Source organism: Nicotiana tomentosiformis, chromosome 6 (genome assembly GCF_000390325.3).
Source record: "Nicotiana tomentosiformis chromosome 6, ASM39032v3, whole genome shotgun sequence".
NCBI classification, from domain to species: domain Eukaryota; kingdom Viridiplantae; phylum Streptophyta; class Magnoliopsida; order Solanales; family Solanaceae; genus Nicotiana; species Nicotiana tomentosiformis.
Window position 1 is genome coordinate 17192833 of NC_090817.1, and position 25414 is coordinate 17218246.

Genomic DNA, 25414 nt, shown 5'->3' on the forward strand with positions numbered 1-25414 from the left:
TATTATTTTTTAAATACCTATAAACCTATTATTTTTAAAAAATAGGATCCAAAATTTGGGAACTTAAGGCACAAGCCTTACAACTCAACACATTAGAGCCGACCCTGCCCGGCTACGCGGTCTCTTTATATCAGCTATGAATAAAATTTACGATAAACTTTAACCCCCTCGTCTACTAAGAAAGTAAAACAAAAGGAAAAGTCTATTAATCATGAATGCTAGTAAAAGCAAAACAAATTTAAACAATTTTATTAGTTACACGCTCAACGAACTGAATTACAAAATTACGATACAATCAAGATTTACTACATGAGGTACACTTTCCACAACTTATCAGTACAGAAAAAAGAAGAAGAAGAAAAAACTTATTCACAACAAAGATCTCATTGAACATAACAATACGAATTAAAGTGACTAAGCTGTTGTTTCTCTTAGTTTCGGAAGGCACAATGCTTTCTGATTTCACCTGCTTTACCAGTAAGAACTCCAATTTTGCCCATTTTTATCATTGATTCTCCAAAATCTTTGAAGAAAGTGGATCCATAGGGATTTACTTGAGACAAAACATAAGCTTTTGTTTGACTATCAGTGAGAAGAGCTGCATCAGATGTGAATAACCCTCTTCTTTTGCTAACCATAGTGTAATAATCTGTGTCAAAACTCTTGAAACTTCCAGGGTCCATTTCAACAATGGTGGTCACATCTCCTGGCTTACATTTGATTTTCAAACGACCTATGTAGTTCTGATCCATGTTCGGGTCCATGTCACCTTTGCCAGTGAAATTGTACAAACGGCTTGAGAAGGAAAAACAATGTGACATTCCAATAGTGTGTCCTCCTACGAATAAACAAGGAGAAAATAAAAGAATATAAATTTTGGATTAGTTGAATTAATGGAACTCTTCCACATGTAGTTGTTTCACGGTAAAATATCAATTTTACCTGATAAAACAACAAGGTCTTTGACATTTAAGCCCAAGGAGCCAAATGTTGTTTTAAGAGTAGTAAAGTTATCAAAAGGAGTTGGCAAATTTTTTAAGGCATCTGAGAGTATTGAAACTCTCCCATCTCTTCTTCCCAAGGGAACTGCCCAAGTTGGTCCATTAATCTGAAATAACCCTATAATATGTTAAGTATTTGAAATTCTAATAAATTGTTTGAATTTACTAAGTATTTATTTAGTTACCAGTTCAACAGCATCACGGGCTGCTAAGGCTAAAATATCAGAGCAAGATACAATGCCAGGACACTCTTTCTCTAAAGCAGATTTAGCAGCATCAATTACTTGGAATCCCCTCAGGCTTTGATTTGGAATTGCATCTTTCTCTGCTTGATTACCTTTTGTTGAATTCAGTAGTACCGAACCATCACACCCCTGCATCATTAAGTGAATATGTTATAGTGCATTCGACATGAAAAATATCAAACAAACTAAGGTAAATACATAAGGCATTAAATCGCGGTGCTTACCCTAACAAAACAATCGTGAAAATGCATTCTCAATAAAGGGGCAGCTAGAGTAGGAGCGCGAGAAATGTAGTGAGCTGTTGTTTGTTTGACAATTGCCTCTACATTTGGACATGTTTTCTTATAGAACCCTACTTCTACACCTTGACAATTAGCAACCTCCAATATGCAAAAAATTTGAAGAATGAGAAATGAAAGAAACTTAAATGTTGCCATTATCTGTTTTGGACAAAGGATTATGAAAATCTCAATGTACTTTCTTGCTTAAAGTGATGATTGGGACACTCAAATACATGTCCTTTAAATAGGGAGATGATTGTGATATACAAATCCTTTAGTTTGATTTGTTAAATTGGCATAGCTGCAGTAATGGAAAGTTGATTTTTAAATTTAGCAGTTAGCACCTTCTAAGTGAAGCATTTTTTAATGTTATTATTGCTAATATATGCGAAATGGACTGATTACCAGAAAACAAAACAATCAGAGAACAAAAAGGAAAAAGACAACGAAGAGCTTTAATATTTTATCATGCTACTGTTGTGTGGTTGATTTGTTAAATATAGTTTTTAAAAAAGATTCAGTACTCTATCAATCATATCAAGTGCCATCGACGCGAGAATACGCTTAAGTGCAGAAGTCAGATTTAAGGCTAGTTGAACGTAGATTACTCCCCAATGAATTTGGTATGTTTAAAAGTCTTTACAATTGTGGCGGTGTATATGATTTAAGTCATTTTTCAAAACTATTTAATCTGAGCATTTTTATTTTTGAAAGTCTTACTTCCACCTATTTAAAAGGATAATTTCGTTACTTTGCCTATATTTGATTTACGTGACAAAAAAAACTTCCTTTATTCCTAGAGATGGAGAGTATACGCTATTCAATCTTTTCGGGCAAAATACTCATTTTGATGTTCTTTTAAAAGGTTGTATTAAAAACTCATAACCTCTTAGTTGGTAAGACTATTTTTCATCTTTTTAAAGTTAAGCATTTTTCTTTTCTTTTCTCTTATTTATCTTTCATGTAGAGAAAAATTTAACTTTTTACGTAACAAATATTTCTGAATCTCTGTCGATAATAGTGGGAGAAAATTTACTCGAAACATATAGAAAAATAGCTAATAAAAAAATGTTTGACATGTTTTATAAGCTTGATATTCAGTAAACCTAACATCAAGTTTAGTAGCGTTGACATTTTTATAAATTATTTGCTTTCAAATGCAGCAGGAGAATTTACAACCAACTCCCTCGGCCCCTTGTGTTTACCCTTAAAATGGATAACAATTAAATTTGGACGCGATTTTAAGGATAAGTGGATTGATTCGACACAAGTAATCAAGAACGTTAGATAAACGAATTAAAGATAAAATAAATAACTGAAGCAGTTGAGACGTTAAGTCCGGGCTCATATTTAAACTTAATAATAGTTTTGCCCTCGATTCGGAGCCAAATGTGTATGAAGAACTATGATTAAAATAAGAAATTCTCAGCAACTAGAAAGCAGGGAAAAAAGTTTATATTCTTTTGATATGCCTGTTACAATGTTTATGGAATGGAAAATCTTCCATTTTATATAGTAGGAGAGTTTCATCCCTAGTACAACTCTAAAAAAAGTAAAACAAAATCCTCCTTTCTTGTCAATTACTGATATGCTACCGACATCGGGCAAGATTCGCGCCATGATACCCGGCTGGGAGTAGATATCAGGATTTTCTGTTAGTCGTATGCAACCGTTCGTAGTGCTTTCCGAGGTTTAGGAGTTCGCTCTGGGTCCGAGGAGTGTGGTCTTACCAGGCACGATGGCGAACACTCCGTTCGGCCCATGGTGCGAGAAGTCCCTGGCTTCGATTTTGATCCCATGCAGTCATGTCTCCGCTTCGTTTGACCCACCGAAAAATCGGGATATATGTTATCCTCGGTTTTACCCGTATACACCTTGCAAATTCGTATGGTTCTAATCATATACCTACAATTTAGAGGCAAGTCCAAGGTTTAAAATTTATGGATTCTGAAATTTATAATATGTACATATTTAATAAATTTTTTAATACATATACGGAGTTTGGAATTGATCATAAACATGCACAAATGCACAATATAAGCCACATCAATGATCACACAATATAAAGTTAAAAGATGAACATGAGATTTGATTTAGTTAGTGTGCCTCCAAATAAAAGGCATGAATAAAAATTACTGGATTCACGCGTGAACACGAAATTAATACTAGTATAGATTCGCCCTTGCCAATGCTCACAAACCTTGCTTCAAGTGTATTCTCACTTCCTTCTCGTTGTGCTAGAATCTCACATTACTTAAGTGTATCACGAGTTATAATCTCTTTATATATTTTGGACAAATCATATCTACTCGAACTTACTTTAAGGTAGAATTACATCCAAGGTCTATTTCTCAACACAACATTTCAATTAAAAATATCACTGATGTTGTGGGCTATCCAATGTTGGTATACCTATGTAATAATAATGTTACTCCACGGCCAGATGTACAATTTTGAACTTCCAAGGGTACGTTATAAGAATCACATATTGGTTAATCATATGGGTTGTATACTTGTGTTCTCCTAATATACTCATGGACTATCCTGATCTCGACTGGAACTAGGTGATGGAATTTGAGCTATGTCCAACGTTCATTTTTTTTAATACAATGGCACATTGGTAAAGTGAGATATATGAAAACCACCATTGATTATTATATCAATCCTTCAACTCCAAGATCATGCATAAATAAGAGCGCATGTTGGACCATAATAATTGTGTACTGATACGAACGCGGAAGCAAAAATACAAGAACACAAATAAAAAGGATAGAAAGATAGAATTTAGCAAAGAACTAATTAGGGAATTGAAAGAACACTTGAAATTTATCTCAAATACCCATTCAATTAAAACTTAATTAACCCTAGACTATAAGATAACCATCAAGGGGAAGAATCTCCATAAAAGCCACCTTAACAAGTTTATAATCAACCAAGGAATTCATCCTTACACTCACTCAAGGAGTTCAACACTCATCAATATCATATCAAAATAAGCTAAGTCTAAAATGAGAGCCTTAAGGGTTATTTATATTAGGGAGCTAAATATTACAAGTACAACCACCAAATATAATATAGACTTTAATTGTTGGCGAAATTGTTCATGTAGCCGCTCTATTATGAAAGTAGCCTCCAACTAGAATCCAAATTACACGATGGCTATCTAGATTGTATCATGTACTAATCCAATTTCAATGCTCTTTTTTTAATTTTATTTTTTATTTTGTAACATTGCTTTGCTAAAACTGGTAAAATATGCTGACATACGTGGAAGAAATAAGAAGACAAATAAACTCAAGATTGAAACCAGAAAGGGACTAATATAATACAGATTGAAGTTTGCAACACTTGAACTGTAGAGTCCTATAATAATGTCTTGTTTAGCTCTAAAGTCTAAACTAAATAGTTTTTGAAGATATATAAAGCTGTCGATACAAAAAAACGCGTTGTTTATGTAGGGCATATGGATATAGTAGAGCCTGTATATTATTCCTTTAGTTGTCAGTTAGCTATATATGCTAATTATTTCTTTTGGTTATAAATAATTTAGTTTGAGTGTAGACATCAAAATTTTAATGGATTAAGTCCATATGAAAATTGGGCTAAATCCTAAATTCAAGACACTACAAGACGATTCTTGTAATTCTAGGAGTCTATTAGGGTTGCTTGGAGGTTACTCTAAAAAAAACTCTAAGTTGGAGACTATTCTACCCTAACCCTAGGTCACTCCTATAAAAATGTTATATATTCCCTTAAAACGAATCTTGAAACTTGAGCCATCTCGAAATTTCATAAATTTATGAAATATTCACAAAGATCAAAGAAATCACTCCCTTGGCCCCGCGTAAACAAGTTTCTCCGCTCGAGCTAGTTTTTTTAGTTGAGTTATGTCCTAAATCATGATTAAAAAGAGGGCTTGTTAGACCATAATAATTGTGTACTAAACCAATTTAGATTATGCTGGATAGAGTTTAGAAAAAAAAATTAGTATTCACTAACTACCCTATTCTTCAATTGGGTAGTTATGGATGGTAGACCTGATTCTCGTTATTCTAATATCGTCCAAAACTAGCTGCTTTGTTCTCCAATTGGGTAGTTACTGATAGAAAATTGTAAAAATAGTACCATGCTATCACTTACAGGGTTTTTGTATAAAATATAGTCAGAATATGTAAAGTAATAAAGAAATAATCACAACTTAAAAAAAGCGAATTAGAAAAATAGTCACATAAAAAATCTGATTGATGTGTTGTCATAAAATTTGAAACTTATACAAGTCAAATACATTCTTTGTGTTCTGATCACAAGCATGTGAAAAAATATCTTGTGATACTTAGACATTTCGAGATGTCATTTTTCAATTATTCTTGAAGGGAACCTTGGAGCAATGGTAAAATTATCTTTGTGTGACTTGTATGGTATAGATTGGAGTTGTGGAAGCAGTCACTAATGTTTGGATGTCTACATCACACTCATAGGGGTGCGATCCTTCCTCGAACCCTACGTGAACACATGCTGCTTTGTGTTGCCTTTTTATTTTTCAATTGTTCGAGATAATTCATAGTAATATATCTACCACATGCATCTTTTTTGTTTTTTTCCATTTTTTTCCCTTTCATATTCTCAAAAGATAGACAAGACCCTCCACTACAATTTGAGTGATAATTAGTATTTAGTATTTAATTTTGCTAGATTTCTCCTGCCTCTTCTGTAAACGGTGCAAAAGGTTGATGAATTGAGATGTGCTCAATGTGCACTGTAGTCTAGAAACCAAATATTTCGACTCCAAGTGCAGAAGAAGAATAAATAGAAAACAAATCAGGTTTTCTATCGCTTCTTTAAGTTATAATTATTTTTCAATTACTTTATGAATTGTTGGAAATATTTAGTCCGGATTAGTTAGGCCCACATGTTAGAAATAATTTATTATTTGTATTGGGCCAAGCCCACTTCTTTGATTTTAATTTTTGCCCACAATGTATAGTCAAGGCCGGGTCACATATAAGAAGACCAAAGAGGACTGTCTCAAATGTAACGTAAATACTCATTTTGCACAAATATGAAATAAACTCTTTCTCTCTCTCGAACACAGTAAACCCTAGAACAAATTTTCCTTGATTTCAGCTCATTTTCCGCTATCAAAATGGTATTAGAGCCCGAAATCTCGTAGATCTGGTTGCCCTCTATCGTCCGATGTTACCCTTGAAGAGTATCGTTGGAGTTTTCTGTTGATTCCGAGATCTCGTTGGATCGTCAATTTTTGCTTTCTCAGAGATATTTCAAGTTTTTTTGCTGTTGTTTCTGCTTATCTTCGGGCTTTCTCCCTTTCAAGTTAGCTTTTCGGTGTTCATCAGTTGTGCTTCTCCTTTGAGCTTGGGGTCAACATTTGGGGACATCGCCTATTTTTTTTTTATTTTTTGAAGTATTGCTGAGTATTTTTTCTTCTCTTTTCAAGGCCGTACTCTTTTGGTTGCGAAGAGTTATGGTATATTATTTCTCGTGCTGTTTTTTTTTTGTCATCGTTTGCATGTCTTAGGGTTTATTTCTTCTATAGATGGAATTCATCAAATCATGGGGTTAAGTGTGTATAACGGTGAGTATTATCTGATGGCTATTCCATCGAGTACATCATCTTCCTCTTCTACGGACCATTCTACTCCTATTGACCATAGTGCTGCAAGTCGCCTTCCCTTTCATCCTGATGACTATACGCATCCTTGTCACCCTCTATATGTGCATCCCTCTGACTTGCTAGGTTCTTCTTTGGTCACTGAGCCTTTTGATGGCTCATATTATGGGAGTTGGCGTAGATCCATTTTAGTGGCATTATTTATTTGAAACAATTTGGAATTCATCCATGGAACTTCTGAGAGACCTCCAGAGGGGTATCCTCTTCTTCGCCAATGGCAGAGATGCAATGATTTAGTTATTTCATGGCTAGCCAACTCTGTGACTAAGGAAATTCATCGTATTATTGTCTACTCTGAGTTTGCCAAGGATATTTGGAAGGAACTTGAGACTAGGTATGGGAAAACTGATATAGCTAGGGTCTTTGAGTTAAAGAAAGAGGTAGTACACATTTATCAGTGTGCTCTTGATAGTCCTTCTTATTTTAACAAACTCAAACAACTTTGGGATGAATCGTCCTCTCTTTCTACTAGTTCTGATGATATGTGCACTTGTAGGGGAAGTATTAGGTCTGAGGAAAAACAAAAGATTTATCAGTTTCTTATGGGGCTGAATGATACCTATGTTCAAGTCAGAAGCAACATTTTAATGATAAATCCCCTTCCTTCTATTGACACCGTCTATGGTATTCTCTGAAGTGATGAGAAACAAAGACAGGTGTCTGCTGCATCTCATTTCTCCTCAGAATCTGCCTCTTTTAATGATTGGTCTTCTAAACAGCCTTATACTCCTAAAGTGAATTTTGATAATGAGAGGGGTGCAGTCACCTGCAAATACTGCAAGAAGCGTGGGCAAAAAATGCTATAAACTCCATGGTTATCCATGAAATTTCAAGTTCTCTAAGGGTGGTGGTCCCAGGAAGGTTTCAACACATAGTGCACTTGATTTTTCTACATCTCAGGCATCTGCTTTTTAGCCCACTGGTGGTGTTGTTTAGGCTGGCTTCTCTGACTCATTTTTTGGTTTTCCTGGCCTGACAAAATACCAATGCTCCCAGTTAATTCAGCTCATACAGCAAACTCATGTTACTCCTCTCATTCACTAATGGCATCTGCACATTTTGCTGGTAGGATAGCTACTCATAGTGTTCTTATTAAGCCTGCTTTATTTTTCAAAGTCAGTATTTCTGATTGGATTATTGATTCTGGGCCATCTGATCATATGACCTTACTTAAGTCTCTTCTTTTCAACATTCAACCTCTTACTATCCCTTGTCTTGTTTCTCTTCCAAATGGTTACAAAATTAAAGTTACAAACTCAAGCTCTTTAACTTTGTTTCCCAATTTCACTCTCCACAATGTGCTTTATGTTCCTAATTTTCATTACAACCTAATTTTTGTTCATCAGTTGGTTGATCCGTTTGATGGCGTTGCACAATTTACTAAGGCTTTGTGAGTGTTATAGGGCCCTTCTCTGAAGAAGCCACTAGCTCTTGGTAAACTGAACAATGGGCTCTATAGGCTGCAAGTCCCCATGCTTAGTCTGTTAGATATAGATTTTAATTATAGACAATAACTTAATTTTACTTGCAGGAAATCAATTTCAAAGAAGGATGTCATGAGAATTGAAGAGATTCTAGCAGAAGATCTGAAAGCAAATATCAAGGAGGCAAACGTGTAAGTCAAGATCCAGAGGCAAGAATCAAGGAGTACAATTGATGTGATCGCGCGTTCTATGGAAACTGAATATTCGAATCAACCATTTGCGGAAGGTATCAATCAATCAGCATAAGAAGATAATCAATTAGTAAATAAGATCAATCATCTACACAAAAGATCCTCAGAGAATATTCATCTTAACGGCTCGCAAGGAAAGGGAAATCAAGGAAGCAACGAAAGGAAAAGTCCATTCTATTTCTGTAATAAAATAATCTTGATTTATTCTGAGAATCAACTCCCTTGGGTTTCCGTTCAATCATTATACTATCACGCCGTGAAGAATGGAGACCAACTCGATATATATATATATATATATATATATATATATATATATATATATATATATATATATATATATATATATATACTTTGATCGAACCAATTTCAATCTCTTTGTTCTACTTCAAACAAACATTGTAGTCTGCTATAGATTTTTTGTGTAACTAAGAAGAAAACAGAAAGAGAGAAGAGAACACTGGTGAGGAATTGTATCGATTGTAAGAGAGAAGAACAAAGTGACAAAAGTTATTGGTGTATAACAACATCAACTCATCTGTACTAAGCCACTTCATACTTGAAAGAGATCACCCTTGCAACCCAAGAGGACTGAACGTAGGATTCACTCTAAATTAGAACCAGTATAAAATATTCTGTGTCATTTATTTTCTGTAATTTATTTTCTTATATTCACTTTTAAAAAGCGCAGTCGAGTAGAACGCAAGTTAGTCGACAACCTCGAAAAAGAAAAGAAAAATTACAATTCAACCCCCCCTCCCCTTGCACTTTCAATAGGTATCAGAGCAGGTCTACACTTTTTACTTAGCAGCTTGTGAGAAAAAATCATGGCAAATCAAGTAACTGTTGGAGTACTCTTCCAAGAAGGAACATCGCAAGTCAGGCCACTATATTTCAATGGACAACACTTTTCTCGCTCGAAAGTGCGAATGAAAATTTATGCAAAATCCTATGATGTCAAAGTATGGCGCGTTATCAAAAAGGAAAACTATCTAATACCAACAACAACTCAACCACCCGATGATCCTAAAGATATAGGTGAATACACAGACGAGCAAATGGTGGTCGTTCAGGTTAATGCTAAGGCACGAAACTTTCTCTATAATGCTATAAGTGGAGAAAAGTATGAAAAAATTTCAAGTTGTGATACAACCAAAGAAATGTGGGACAAACTGTAAGTCACTTATGAAGGAACAAGCAAAGTGAAGGAAACTCGGATAAACATATTGGTTCATGACCATGAACTCTTCCAAATGAAAGAAGGAGAATCCATTGAGGAAATATTCGCAAGATTCAGTAAAATCATTGACAATCTAAAAGCCTTTGGTAAACCCTACTAAAATAGTGATCAAGTTCAAAAACTCCTAAGGAATTTACCTACCACTTGGAAGACAAAAGTAGTCGCACTCGAATCTCAAGATCTAAACAAATTTTCATACGAAGAACTATGAGGAGATCTTATGGCATTCGAGAAAATCCATCTCAAAAAAATAAGGCAGGAAGAAAAGAAGAAAACAGTTGCCTTCAAAACTACAACTGAAAGACCTGAAACTGATATTGATGACGACTCAGAAGCTCTTGAAAAAGAAACTGCCATGATATCAAAAAATATGGATGGATTGATGAGAATTTATAGAAACACAAGAAAGGGAAGGATGCCATCTAGGCAAACTAGGCAACACAATGAACAAGACAAGAATAATGGGAAGTGTTATGAGTGTGGAAGGTATGGGCATGTCCAAGCTGAATTACGAGATCTTTAAAGAAAAGTGTCCAGAGGGTTCAATAAAAATAAATTCTTCGGAAGCTAGAGTGATGAAGTCAGTTCAGAATATGAAGAAATAGCAAATCTGTGCTTCATGACCATCTTGGAGAACGACATGAACAAATACTCTGGTTACTGGACTGATGAAGATGCATCAGACGATGAATGTAAGGAAGACACTGAAAATTGTTTCATGGAACGAGGTGAAACGAGAGAGGTAAGATCATATAACTGTGATAGATATAATGAATTGCAGGATATTCTTGACCTTACTCTGTAGGAATCTCAAAAAGTGTTGAATGAACTAAGGAGACTCAATATGGAAAAGAAGGACTAGGAACTTAAGCTTGAAGTCTGTGAAATCGAAAGAGACGTACTTTAAGATGAAGTTCAGAAATTACAAATTCAACTTAATGGCATGCGCAAGTCCACCAGTCACAGTTCTGTCAAATCTAACCAGGCGTCTTACAAGTTAACTGGAAAAAGACTGCCTAGAATTGAGTCCCCAAGTGGGAGATCAGAAACTGGATCAACCCCTGTGTGTCATTACTGTAACAAAGTTGGACATAAATACTCATTTTGTATATTTCATAATCTAATGTTTCAGGATGAATTTGGAAACCCAAAAACAACCCTGATTCTAGTAAAACTAACCAACAAGGACCTAAGCATGCTTGGGGTACCTAAAAGAAGGTGATAATTTTATTTTGCAGGAACACCACAAAAAGTGCCGCAAAGGAAAATGGTATTTAGACAGTGCGTGTTCCAGTCACATGACGGGTGACAAAAATCTGTTCAAAGAAGTCACAAAAATAAATGGAGGAAATTTCAATTTGGAGATGATTCAAAAGGAAATATAGTTGGTACTGGCATAGTTCCATTCAACAATAACTACGATATTACAAAGGTATATATTATGGATGGACTCAATTACAATCTTCTAAGTATAAGTCAACTGTGTGATTCAGGGTACAAAGTTAAATTCAAGAAAATATGATGTGCTATTGAAGATGAGGCAGGTAAGATCATTCTTCCGGGTAAATGTTATGAAAACGTCTACATTCTTGATGGCATTGACAATCTAGATATCCATATTTGTTTAGCATCCATATCTGATGATCCATGGCTCTAGCAGAAAAAAATTGGTCATGCAAGCATGCATCTAATTGAAAAGCTCTCCAAGCATGATTTAGTTATTGGTCTTCCCAAGTTTATTTTTTTTAGAAATCATGTATGCAGTGCATGTCAAATTGGTAAACAAACTATAAACTCTTTCAAAATCAAAGACATTGTATCTACTACCAAGCCTTTGCAATTGCTTCACATGGACCTATTTGGACCTAATAGAACTGCCAGCATTTGAGGTAAACGATATGATTTTATTATTGTTTATGACTACTCACATTTTACATGGGTGATTTTCTTATCTCATAAAGATGAAGGATTGAAAATTTTTGAGATTTTCTGTAAAAGAATTAAACGAGAAAAGGGGCATCTTATCGCAACTATTCAAAGTGATCATGGAGGAGAATTTAAAAGTGGAGCTTTTGAAGAATTCTGCAATGGTTAAGGATACACTCATAATTTCTCAATACCTAGGTCACCACAAAAAAATGTAGTGGTTCAATGTAAGAACAGAATTCTGCAGAATATGGCAAGAACCATGATACTAGAACATTCCCTTCCAAATCATTTCAGGGCAGAAGCAGTTAGCACAGCTTGTCACATTCTCAATAGGTGCTTAATTCGACCTATTTTGAAGAAGAGCCCATATGATTTATGGAAAGGTAAGAAACCAAATATTGGATACTTTCACCCTTTTGGAAGTAAATACTTTGTCCATAAGAATGGCAAGGATAATCTTGGTAAGTTTAACCCAAGAAGTGATGAAGGTATATTTCTCGGCTACTCGAATAACAATAGATCTTTTAGAATCTATAATAAGCGTATCCTATGCGTAGAGGAATCAGTTCATGTTATTTTTTATGATAATAACTCTATAGCTGAAAAAGGAGATTTTGCAAGTGATGAGGAGATCAGCCAAAATCAACCAAAGATTAATGAATAGAAAACTTCAAAAGAAACTGCTGACAGTACGACTGAAACCCCATAGTCGACTAATAAAGACATTAGTGAGCATGATCAACCTCAGAATGAGTCGACTAATCAACGTACTGAAGTAGTACCAAACGAGTGGAGAAGCGAACCAGAATATCCTCAGAAGTTCATCATTGGAAATTTAACCGATGGAATAAAAACAAGAGGAGCTTTAAAGAAAAAGGCTAATGTCACGTTCATATCTCAAATAGAGCCAAAGAAAGTTGACGAAGCTTTGAAAGACTCAAGTTGAGTACAAGCTATGCAAGAAGAACTTGAACATTTTGATAAAAATAAAGTTTGGACATTGGTGCCAAAACTAGCAAATGCAGCAATCATAGGAACCAAATGGGTATTCAGGAATAAACTGAATGAAGAAGCTAAAGTTATCCGGAACAAAACAAGGCTAGTTGCTCAGGGTTACTTTCAACAGGAAGGAGTCGACTATGATGAAACCTTCGCTCCGGTAGAATGGTTAGAATCAATTCGTATCTTATTATAATATGCTTCTTTTAAAGATTTTAAACTATTTCAAATGGATGTTAAAAGTGCATTTTTAAATGGCTTCATTGATAAGGGGGTTTATGTTAAACAACTTCCTGGTTTTGAAAACTTATAGCTTCCTTATCATGTGTTTAGTTGACTAATCCTCTTTATGGGCTAATACAAGCACCTAGAGCTTGGTATGAAAGACTAAGCTCACTTTTGATTAGTCATGGATTTTTGAGAGGTAATATTGACACTACTCTTTTCATCAAAAGATCATCTTCAGGAAATCTCAGTATTCAAATTTATGTTGATGATATTATAATAGGAAGTGCTAACCCTATTTTATGCAAGGAATTCTCACATCTCATGCGAAATGAGTTTGAAATGAGCATGATAGGAGAATTAACTTTCTTCCTTGGACTCCAAATTCAACAATCAGATGAAGCGATCTTTATATGTCAGGCAAAGTACACAAAGGAGCTGATACAAAAATTCGAAATAGACAATGCCAATGCAATTAGGACTCCCATGAGTCCAGCTATATCTCTTGACAAAGATGAAGAAGAAAAATCAGTAGATGAATCAAAACATCATGGAATGAATGGATCTCTACTCTATTTAACTGCTAGTCCTCATGACATAATGTTTAGCATATGCAGATGTGCCAGGTTCCAAGCAGCTCCAAAGGAGTCACATTTAACTATTGTGAAGCGAATTATTAGATACCTTATTGGAATTATTTCACATGGATTATGGTATTCACATCTTAACAATTTTAATCTTGAAGGTTTTTCAGATGCAGATCTTGCCGGTGATAAAGATGACAGGAAAAGCACAGGTGGAACTTGTCAACTACTTGACAAATCACTTATTTTCTGGAACAGTAAGAAACATGGATCAGTTGCATTATTTACAATTGAAGATGAATACATTGCCGTTGGACAATGTTGTGCTCAACTACTTTGGATGACTCATCAATTAAGTGATTATGATCTTTCATTTAAGTTTGTTAAAAAAATTTGTGATAATTCTAGAGCTATATATTTTTGAAAAAATCATGTGCATCTTTATAGAGCAAACCATATAGATATCAAGCAGCATTTCATTAGAGATCATGTTCTTAAGGGTGACATTGAATTATCTTTTGTTAACACAAAAATAAATTAGCTGATATTTTTACTAAGCCTCTTCTAGAGGATAGGTTTAAAACCCTTAGGGATTTACTTAGCATTATTACCTTTTCCAAATAAGGCTTTAATTTCTGTTTTACTTGAAAGATTGCGTGTCAAAATAACTTTTGGTTAAAAAAAATTTGTACTGTGTTATTTTATTATTAGTGCATGTAGCATTAATTATGAGTCTCCACTTTTAGCCCTTCTTTTTGCCTTTTTGGTTTACCGAGATGGAAACTAAATCAATCAGTCACGTCTCTTGCCTTTCTCTTCCCCGACAGTCATGTCGATTCAGTCACGTCGCTTCACTCCTATCTCCACCTCTATAAGTCTGCCTCTCCTCTGAAGTTCTCTGTATACACCCTTCAATCATCCTCTTCAATGGCTAAAGCCTAAAATAAATCACTTTGCTTCCACTCGCAAAAGCACCCGAGACAAAGCGAAAACACTTTTTCAACCATCAGAACCAGACACTATTGGCTCTGACCACTCTGAGGGTTTTTCGTCTTCTCAAGAAATCATCTCCAACAATGCTCAAGCAGAAATGGCACTAGGAAAGCGACCCATGGAAGAAGGAGCAGCAGCGTACACTCCAAAGAAGGTGAAAATAGACATGGACAGTGCACTGGAGTCCGAACTAAACTATTAGGATTCTCCCAATAAAGATAAGTTCATCTCATTCAAAGGTAAGACAATTGCTCATGGGAAGGATCATCAACTTGGAAGAGACGGAAGGCCTAAAAACTAAGGTAAAATACTTCTTCCCTTTTCAAGGATGGGAAAGTTTCTTTGCCCTAACCCCTCCAAAGGTCTATGAAGATTTGGTTCACATGTTCTATGCAAATCTTCGTTCCTAGAAATATGATAAAATTGAGTCACTAGGTCAGTGTATTATTCTAGATTGTTCTACTTTTGATACCCTTTTTAAGTGTAAAAGTTCTGGTTATTCTACTCTGTTTAAAAACTCTTGGCCTGATGATTTTGAAGTGTCGTTTGAACAAGCCAAAGAATGTCTTGCCGATTCCCTGTCTAGTCCCCTGCCAAACCAATTAGGACCCAATGACATCAATTTTGAAACCCGTATTCTTGCTCACATTGTTGCCACCACCATTCTTCCCAGAACTAGTTCCTACACCACTCTATCTCAAAGGGACACCTTTTTGGTCTACTGTCTTCTCACCAAGCACAAGGTAAAATTGTCTTCCTGGGTAATAAATTTCATGATTGAATGTGCTGAAGATCTCTCAAGCCTACCCTACGGGATGGTCATTACTCAGAGGCCTTCAATATCCATCTCTCTAACTATCCCTATGTATTTGTTTCCAATTGCTATAACAATAGGGTGTTTGTCAGTATGGGATATGTCGTTATGGATGGTACTTGGGTAAAGAAGCAGAAAGTTTAAGACAAAGAGATCCCCTCCAGTTCTAAGGTAAAGGTAGATAACCCTCAGACTGCCATCAATAATCCAAAGCTGCTGGAAAAGATAATTGCACTTGATGACAAGCTGACTGTCGTCAATGAACTACTTCTAGCCACTCAGACCTCAGTTAGAGATATCTATGCAATTGTAAAGGAAATAGGATCTAACGTGTCCAAGTTAAGAGTTATGGTGCTGAAAACCGCAGAAAAGGCAGTGAAAGCTTTCAAGGAGGTGCATGATCGAGTGGATGGAGTCTCGGTCATAATGAACGCTAGTTTTGATCACCTCAAAGAAGCTATCTGAAACACCCTTACCTATTTCCTCTGCCGTTAATATGTGTTAGATGTTCAGATAATTTCTTTTGGTCTCTCTGGATAATTTTCTTTTGCTTATTTTTTTTGGATACTTTGTGGATGACTGTAATTAAGCATACTATATGCTAATCTTATCTGCTAGTAGTTAATCTTGCTTAGCTCTCTTTTTGATTGATGCCAAAGGAGGAGAAGTATAATACATTACACTAACTTTGCAGGATGTAGGATATATAGTCGACTGATTGAGCAAAAGTCAATTAGCATACTAACTTGCAGGATACGGCTCAGTCGACTGAGTAAAGTCAACTACTCGCATCTGAGTAAGGGGGAGCATCTGAATAAGGGGGAGTCAACTCTAAGTACTCAGCTTACCTTACACCAAGTTAAGGGGGAGCCGACTAGAACAGGGAAGTAAAACGAATTAAGTTTTTTTTTTCATCATAAAAAAGGGGGAGATTGTTAAATATGAATTTTAATGATAGACAATAACTTAATTTTACTTGTAGAAAACCAATTCAACAGAAGGATGTCATGAGAATTAGAAAGATTCTAGCAGAAGATCTGAAAGCAAAAATTAAGGAGGCAAACGTGCAAGTAAAGATCCAAAGAAAACAATCAAGGAGTACAATTGATGTGATCACGCGTTCTATGGAAACTGGATAATCGAATCAACCATTTACGGAAGGCATAAATCAATCAGTATAAGAAGACCAATCAATCAGTGAAGAAGATCAATCATCTAAACAAAAGATCCTCATAGAATATTCATCTTAACGACTCGCAAGGAAAGGGAAATCAAAGAAGCAACGAAACGAAAAGTCCATTCTATTTATGGAATAAAATCATCTTAATTTATTCTGAGAATCAACTCCCTTGGGTTGTCGTTCAATCATTACACTATCACGCCGTGAAGAATGGAGATCAACTCGCTATATATATATATATATATATATATATATATATATATATATATATATATATTCTACAGAAGATGCCAAGGAATGATATACTTTGATCGAACCAATTTCAATCTCTTTGTTCTACTTCAAACAATCACTATACTCTGCTATACATTTCATGTGTAATTGAGAAAGAAGAGAGAGAGAAAAGAACACTGGTGATGCATTGTATCGATTGTAAGAGAGAAGAACAAAGTGACAAAATTTGTTGGTGTATAACAACATCAACTCATTTGTACTAAGCCACTTCATACTTGAAAGAGATCACCCTTGCAATCCAAGGGGACTGGGCGTAGGATTCACTCTGAATCCGAATCAGTATAAAATATTTTGTGTCATTTATTTTCTTATATTCAATTTTGAAAAGCCTAGACAACTAGAACACAAGTTAGTCGACTACCTCGAAAAAGAAAGAAAAAATTACAATTCAAACCCCCTCCTCTTGCACTTTCATAGTCTTGATAGATGTGTTTCTAATGTTGCTCTTGTATTTCCTATTTCTTCTTCTGAATGTAATGGTTCTGGTACTTCTATTGCTTCTTCTTATTATTATGCACCTACTGTTTCTAATAAAATGGATATTGTTTGGCATTTTAGACTTGGTCATATACCATTCTCTAGAATGAAAGAGATTTTTGTTCTTAGTCCCTCATTCTCCTATAAACAATCCTTTCCTTGTCCCATATTCCCTCTAACTAGGCAGACTAGACTTCCTCTCCCTGATAGCACCATTCAGAGGCGGATCTAGGATTTCAAGAGGATGGGTGCACTATAGTGAAGAGGTGGATCTAGAATTTATATTTGACGGGTTTGACTTTAGTCTCTTACCATGAACTCATTACACTTTTGAAATTATAGGTTCAAAATTATATTATTTTAGAAATTTTAGTAATTTTCACATATATATTTATACTCCATGCCAAAAATAAGATCGTTCAGAGTGGAATTTGAACTACCAATTCACTTGTAGAGGTGCATCCAATAATAATTGTACCATAACTCCATAAGAGTCATTGAGTATGGGTTCATGCACATATATTTAAATAATTTTGAAGAAATATAACATTATTATACATGGTTTAGGGAGAGGAGTATGGGTTCACGTGAACCCATATCCCTCAACCTGGATACGCCACTGGCATCATTCACTCTTATGATCCTTTCCAGTTGATCCACATTGACACTTGGGGCCCTTATCACTCTTCTACTTCTCATGGTGCTAAGTATTTCCTTACCATTATGGATGACTATTCTAGAGCTACTTGGACTCACTTGATGGGTTCTAAGAGCAATGCTTTTGACTTACTCAAAGTTTTCATTGCTCTAGTTCCGCTGGTTCCAAATTCTCTTATGATAAAGGCATCATTCATCAGATCACTTATCCCCATACTCCACAACAGAATGGTGTGGTAAAAAGGAAGCATATGCATTTACTTAAGACTGTTAAAGCTTTATTATTTCAATATAATCTCATCATCTCCTTTTGGGGGAATTGCATTTTGACTGCCACATATCTTATTAACAGATTCTTTTTTTCATTGTTAAAGAATAAAACCCCTTTTGAGTTGCTTTATGGTTCTACCCCATCCTATGCTCACCTTAGGACTTTTGGCTGCTTATGTTATGCTAATATTCCTAAGGTCCATATGGACAAATTTGACCCTAGGTCTGTTCCTTGTATCTTTCTAGGGTATCCTTTTGCCAAGAAGGGTTACAAACTGTATAATCTTGATTCCACTAGGGATGTTCAATTCCATGAACACATTTTCCCTTTCTCTACCAATCCTTCCCCTATTCATTCTGTATTTACCTTTCCTTATTCCCTTCCTCCTAATTTTTCTTTCATTCCTCCTTCTGTTTCTAATTCATCTCCACTTTTTTCTCATCTTCTACTCTTGTTTCTTTTTTCCCTTCACCTTTTTTTGATCTCCCACCCTCCTCCTCTATTGTTGATGCTCCTGTGAGGAGGTCTTCCAGGCCTCATAATCCTCCAGGATATCTCAAGGATTATGTTTTGTTCTTTTCCTTCTACTTTTCCCTATTCCTTCTTGTCAGCTTCCTCTTCTTCTCAACCTTTGTCTGAACCGACCACTTACTCTCGGGCTTCTTGTATACTTGAGTGGAAGGAATCCATGACCAAGGAGTTTGAGGCTTTAGAAGCCAATGGCACTTGGTCTGTTGTTGAGCTTCCTCCGGGAAAGAAGCCCATTGGTTGCAAATGGATGTACAAGATCAAGCACAAGGCTGATGGGAACATTAAGAGATATAAGACTAGATTGGTTGTCAGGGGGGATACTCAGATTGAATATATTGATTTTCATGAGACCTTTTCCCCTGTGATGAAGATGTCTACAATCAAGACTCTGATTGAAGTTGCAGTCAAGAAATATTGGCCTACGTTTCAACTAGATGTAAACAATGCCTTCTTGTATGGTGACCTTGATGAGGAGGTTTATATGAAGCTGCCTCCTAGTTACATTATTTCTTCCCCTTCTACCTTTGGGCAGTTGGTTTGTAGACTGCATAAATCTCTTTATGGGCTTAGGCAAGCCTCCAGGCAATGGTATGACAAGCTTTCTCATGCCTTATATTCTAGAGGTTATTACCATTCTCTCAATGATTATTCCTTATTCATAAGGTTTCTGGGGATTCTATTATTATGCTTGCAGTCTATGTGGATGACATTATTTTGACTGGCACTGATAGTGCTAAGATTTCTACTCTTAAGTCTTTCTTTCGCCATCAGTTCAAAATCAAGGATTTGGGGTCTCTCAACTATTTTTTGGGCATAGAGGTGTTGTACTAAGCTTCAGGTGTTCTGTTGCATAAAAAGAAGTTCATTCATGAACTTCTCCGTGAGTTTCATTGTTCTGATGCCCCACCTGTGGTTTGTCCTCTTTCCTTGTCTGTCAAACTTAAAGCCAATGAGAGTGTGCCTTCTCCCAAGCTTGAGGTGAATAGATATTTGGTTGGCAAACTCAATTTTCTCACTCACACAAGGCCATACATCTCCTTTGTTGTGCAACACCTTTCTCAATTCATGCAGTCTCCTTGGTGTGCCTCATTTAGATGTTGGTTTCCATTTGCTGAAGTACTTGAAAGGTACTGTTGAGGATGGCATCTTCCTCAACAATGTCCCTGATTTTTCTGTTTCTGCTTTTTGTGATAGCGATTAGGCTGGCTGCCCGAATACTAGAAGGCCTGTCACATATTTTTGTGTGTTATTAGGGGGAAACCTTATAGGTTGGAAGTCTAAGAAGCAGCGTGTGGCGCTAATGTCTTCTGTTGAAGCTGAATACAAGGCCACGAGCAAGGCTGCATGTGAGGTTACTTGGCTGCACATATTGCTTCTGGATTTGGGTGTTCCTTGTTCTATTGCTATTCCTCTATTTGTTACAGCCAAGCTACTATTCATATTGCCAAGAACCCTATTTTTCATGAGCATACTAAGCATATCGAGTTGGATTGCCATTTGGTCAGAACCAAGCTTGCTAAAGGCCTTATTTAGTTGCTTCACACTTCTTCCTCTACTCAATTGACTGATATCTTCACCAAAACCTTGGCTGGTGCTGCTCATCATGGCATTCTAACCAAGTTGGGGGTTTTATCACCCTCTAACTTGAAGGGGCTGTTGGAAATATTGACCCCAATCCGGATTAGTTAGGCCCACATGTTAGAAATAATTTATTATTTGTATTGGGCCAAGCCCACTTCTTTGATTATGATTTTTGCCCATAATGTATAGTCTGGGCCGGGTCACATATAAGAAGACCAAAGAGGTCTGTCTCAAATGTAATGTAAGTATACATTTTGCACAGATATGAGAGAAACTCTTTCTTTCTCTCGAACACAGTAAATCCTAGAGCAAATTTCCCTTGATTTCAGCTCATTTTCCGCTTTCAACATGAATGTTGATTATATTTCAAATGATAGCTCTAAAAATTAATATCTGAAAAATCATCCAAGAAAATTCCAAGGGGTTGTTTATGGAGTTTTGGATTTAAAAAGATTTTTTTTAAAAGGGCAGCCGAAAGCATCCTGTGTTCTGCCAGGTCAGGGGGAATCTGATCATATGTTAAAGATTGTCGCTTGTAGCACATGTTTCTACCTTCCACATAACCCGTTAAATAATTTATAATCGGTGTCAGAGGGAGATTGAATGTAAGTGACAAAGACAAAGATACTTAACATGACAAAGGTACTAAAGTCAACTTTCTACGGCTTACTTTTATCATAATATTATTTCAACCTATTTGATTGGGTACAAAATTTAAGAAAAAATAAAAACTTATAAAATTTGCGATCCTAAACAAGTCAAAAAGGGATCCAGAGTATTTGTGTGGTTATAAAAGTTTCTCATTAAGGGTAGAATTGGGTGTTAAAGCTAAATTATTTCCAGATTTAGAAAGAAGTCATTCTTTTTGGAACGGACTAAAAAGGAAATAGGTTCACATAAACTAGAACGGATGGAGTATAATTTATTCAATAAAAACTATATTATATTACAATTTATTTGAATTTTTGCGGAGTATGATAATCAAATTGTCTAAATATCGGTGTAAATTTGGACATAGATTCTTTAGTTCTTTAAAATAAAAATTTACATATTTAGAAACTATAAATGAAAAATGACATTGTATAGCCGTAGTAAATATAATAATCGTAAAAATGTATAAAATTTATATATTTTTGTATATATATACATTTAGTATGTTATATACAAAAATTATATAAATTTAATACACTTTTTCGACTACAATTATATAAAATGTACTATAAGCTATAACAGTTAACATTTTAAATAAGTAAAAATTATTTGCAAAAAATATGATCAAAGAAAATCTTATTTGACTTCCCAAATAGTAATAGGTTCATTCTTTTTGAAAGAGAAGAAGTAAGTATTTTATGCCAATAGCTCTCGTTAATTGTTTAAAAATAACAGAGAACATTTCTCACCTTGGAACTTCTTAATTACTTGATTATTCTTAAAAAAGAAAAATATAAAATCCATGGAAATTGTTTAATGTTCGAAAACTTTAAGAAGAAAAGATCAAGTTTTCAGGAATCATTTTATTTTTATGTTTTTTTATCTTTCCTTAATTGTAATGTAAACAACTTGAACTTGAGCAGTAGGTTATGGAGACAGTACCATCTTGGTTTTATTATCAAGAAAAAACCATACAGTTACAAAAATAGTAAGGAATATATACAAAACCAAACATGATACATGTACCTCAAATCATTCACACTGTCACACAACACACATAAATACAAAACACAAAATGATTGAAACTTGGTACCAAAGAAATCAAAGAGAACTTTAACCTATTAATTCACAAGTGCACATTGCTTTCTAATTTCACCATTAGAACCTGTCTTCACTTCAATTCTTCCCATTTTTTCCATGGCTTGAGCAAATTCAGCATAGAACTCTTTGAGTGATCCTTTTACAAGTTGGTCGATGTATGATTTTGTCGTAGAACTCGTTGTTAAGGCTGCATCAGATTGGAACAAACCTCTCCTCTTGAGCAAAAGCTTGAAGTAGCTAAGATCAAATGTCCTGAAACTACCAGGATCCATCTCAACTATTGTTGTATTGTCATTAACGGATTTGCATTTTTGGGCCTTAAGATTGGCCGCGTATTCACTGTCTAGAGATGGATCTTGAGTACCAAAAGTTCCAGTGAAATTGTACAGACGTGAGGAAAATGATGGGCAATGAGAAACTCCAATAGTGTGAGCACCTGAAACATGTTAAAATATAGTAGTAAATAAAAACCGGCTAACTTTTCAATGAGATGGTCACGCAATTCATTAGCAGAGGTCAAGTCTTATTAAATCTTATGTGCATGTGGACTAGAAAAATTAAAAGAGTGTGTATTTTAACTTACCAGACAATAGGACCAAGTCCTTTAGATCAAGTCCTTTTTTGGCAAAAGATGACTGAAGTCTGGTAAAGTTACTAGTTGGAGCTGGAATGTCTGCTAAGGCTTCTAAGGCATTTGATATTCTTCCATCTCTTCTACCAGTTGGCACTTTCCAGTATGGACCTCCCTATATATCATTGGGAAGAATGTGAAAAGAGAAATGGTTCAAGAAGTTAATTATTTATTTGCTAAAATATTTGCTTACAGTGACAACTACAGAGTCTCTAGCAACCAAGGCAACAATATCAGCACAAGAGACAACTCCAGGACATTCAGCTTCAACTATTTTCTTCACACCATCAATGAAGGAGAATCCCCTCAGTGTTTGATTTGGGATTGCCACTTTCTCGGTCTGATTTCCTGTACTCTTAGTCGAATTCAGGAGCACAGAAGCATCACAACCCTGCCAATAGCCAAAAAGAGAAAGAATTTAAAAGGGGCAGTAAGATGCACTAAGCTCCCACTATGTGCGGAGTCCGGGGAAGAGCCGGAGCACAATGGTCTATTATGCGTAATTGTGAACAACAACAATTATGCATCAATCCCAAGCATGTTACGATCAGTTATATGAATCTTCATTCATGACATGCTATTTAATTCCATCTCAATCCAATAACAATAACAATAACAATAAATGTATGTATATACTTACCCTGACAAAGCAATCATGAAATTGCATTCTGAGTAAGGCAGCTGCAAGAGACGGAGCGTTAGGAATGTGTTTCTGGACGTAGTCTTGGATAATCTTCTCTGCTTTTGGGCAGCTCTTGCTATAGAAGTTGAGTTGTAATTGGGCATGGCTAGACCCTAGGATTCCTACAAAAATCAATACTAGAAAACTCAAAGAGCTAAATGTAGCCATTTTGGAATGCTACTTAGTTTTCAAAGAGATTTTTGTTTTGTTGCGTTTTTGTACTCAAACAGCATGCATTAGAGCAAATTTATAGGCACTTTACTTGTTTGATCTAACTAACATGTGTTTATTTTAGTACCATCTCTTTTTCTTCTTTCTTTCTTAAGTTTTTTAATTCATTAGAAAATTCATTAGTTATAGTCTGTCCCTATTGCACATGCTCAGTCACATCGATCATTTATATCATAATCACGTTGACCAATTAACCTTCCCAATAATGAATCAACCAAATCGTTGGGCTTATAATCATCTTTCTTGTCTTTTCTTTATCAAAAAATTTGCCATGACATGCATCAAAGTTGAATAGTACTAACTCAATAGGTATATAACATTATTTGTAGCAAAGACATGTCTAGGATTTAAGCTCTATAAATTCAATCTTTAAAGTTTTTAGCATTGAATCCATTGTACGTATCTTTAGAATTATGGGTTCAAATCTACTATTCATTGTAATTTAAGTGAATTTTTATATATAAATTTATGTTTCGCATTGAAGCATTGGTTCAGATGAACCCGGTGTAGCATTGTATCCGCCTCTACCTGCTCCTGGAGTATATCTATCATCTATATATGTTCATAATGGTGCATGTGAAGTCCAAGTACTTTTAACAAAGTGGAACAAATACCTGCTACTATAGCAGCCAGGACAGCTTATATACAGATGCTTGTGGCATATCCTAGTTTATTAATCAAGTCTATGACCTGTTTTGCTACTTGTTCTATTTCATATATATACAGTGAGATGCAGTCTTCGATATAGATAGAAGAAAGTAGGAACCAAGCAAGCACAAATTTTCTTTATAAAAAATTTTAAGATATTAATTGTATATACTTGGAAATGCAACACTTGCCCATGAAAATAAACATGTTCTTTCAACATGTTGAGAAACAAAATGTGTTTGTGAAAAATAAGTCATTTTTCTGATATTTAATTTGGTGACAATCCATAGTAGCAGTAGGCTCTCCGAGCACGTTAAAAATTTGTCCCTGAGTCACTCCCCCGACCAGATGCTTATCGGTGCTCCTGTGTCAATCACTTCCATTCCTCTCATTAGACCGTCTGTTAGACCGTCCGTAGCACTCATAGCTACAGCCCTAACTCGATTATTTCCTAATAATTATTGTACCTCACAAGCCACATTAATTGGTTGACCAACACTATCTCGACCTTGAACTACCGGAGCATTATAAATATTTGGCATCTTGCTTGGGAAAAGGCTAAATTTAGTACCGGACCGATGATTTGGACGATGCGGCCCAAGTTTCTTTTTTCAAGCATGGAAACTCTAGAACCAGAAGTAGTACGTAGGATTGATTCTCATTATAATAAAATAAATACATAAATAAATATGCCAAAATATTTTTGCAAAAATTATCGAATTCAAATTAAATGTCTGCTAGCACGTCGATCGCTTAATTCAATAAAATGAGAATTAGCACTCGATTTCGTTGGCACCCTGCAATTGA

The 25414-nt window shown here is 35.3% G+C and overlaps 2 protein-coding genes across 2 annotated transcripts; both read right to left on the minus strand.

Moving 5' to 3' along the window:
- Positions 1-222: 222 nt before the first annotated feature.
- On the minus strand, positions 223-1762 carry LOC104121074 (peroxidase 27-like). Its single transcript, XM_009632969.4, has 4 exons — positions 1471-1762; positions 1187-1375; positions 943-1108; positions 223-838 (listed from the first exon to the last, which is right to left on the minus strand). Exons 1-4 carry the CDS (start codon positions 1681-1683, stop codon positions 432-434), a joined length of 975 nt encoding a protein of 324 aa, XP_009631264.1. The 5' UTR covers positions 1684-1762; the 3' UTR covers positions 223-431.
- A 20479-nt stretch (positions 1763-22241) lies between these two features.
- On the minus strand, positions 22242-23962 carry LOC104120333 (peroxidase 3). The gene is made up of 4 exons (XM_009632078.4): positions 23687-23962; positions 23240-23437; positions 22999-23161; positions 22242-22851 (listed from the first exon to the last, which is right to left on the minus strand). The coding sequence occupies exons 1-4, from the start codon at positions 23894-23896 to the stop codon at positions 22436-22438; spliced, it is 987 nt and encodes a 328-aa protein (XP_009630373.1). The 5' UTR covers positions 23897-23962; the 3' UTR covers positions 22242-22435.
- Positions 23963-25414: the final 1452 nt, after the last annotated feature.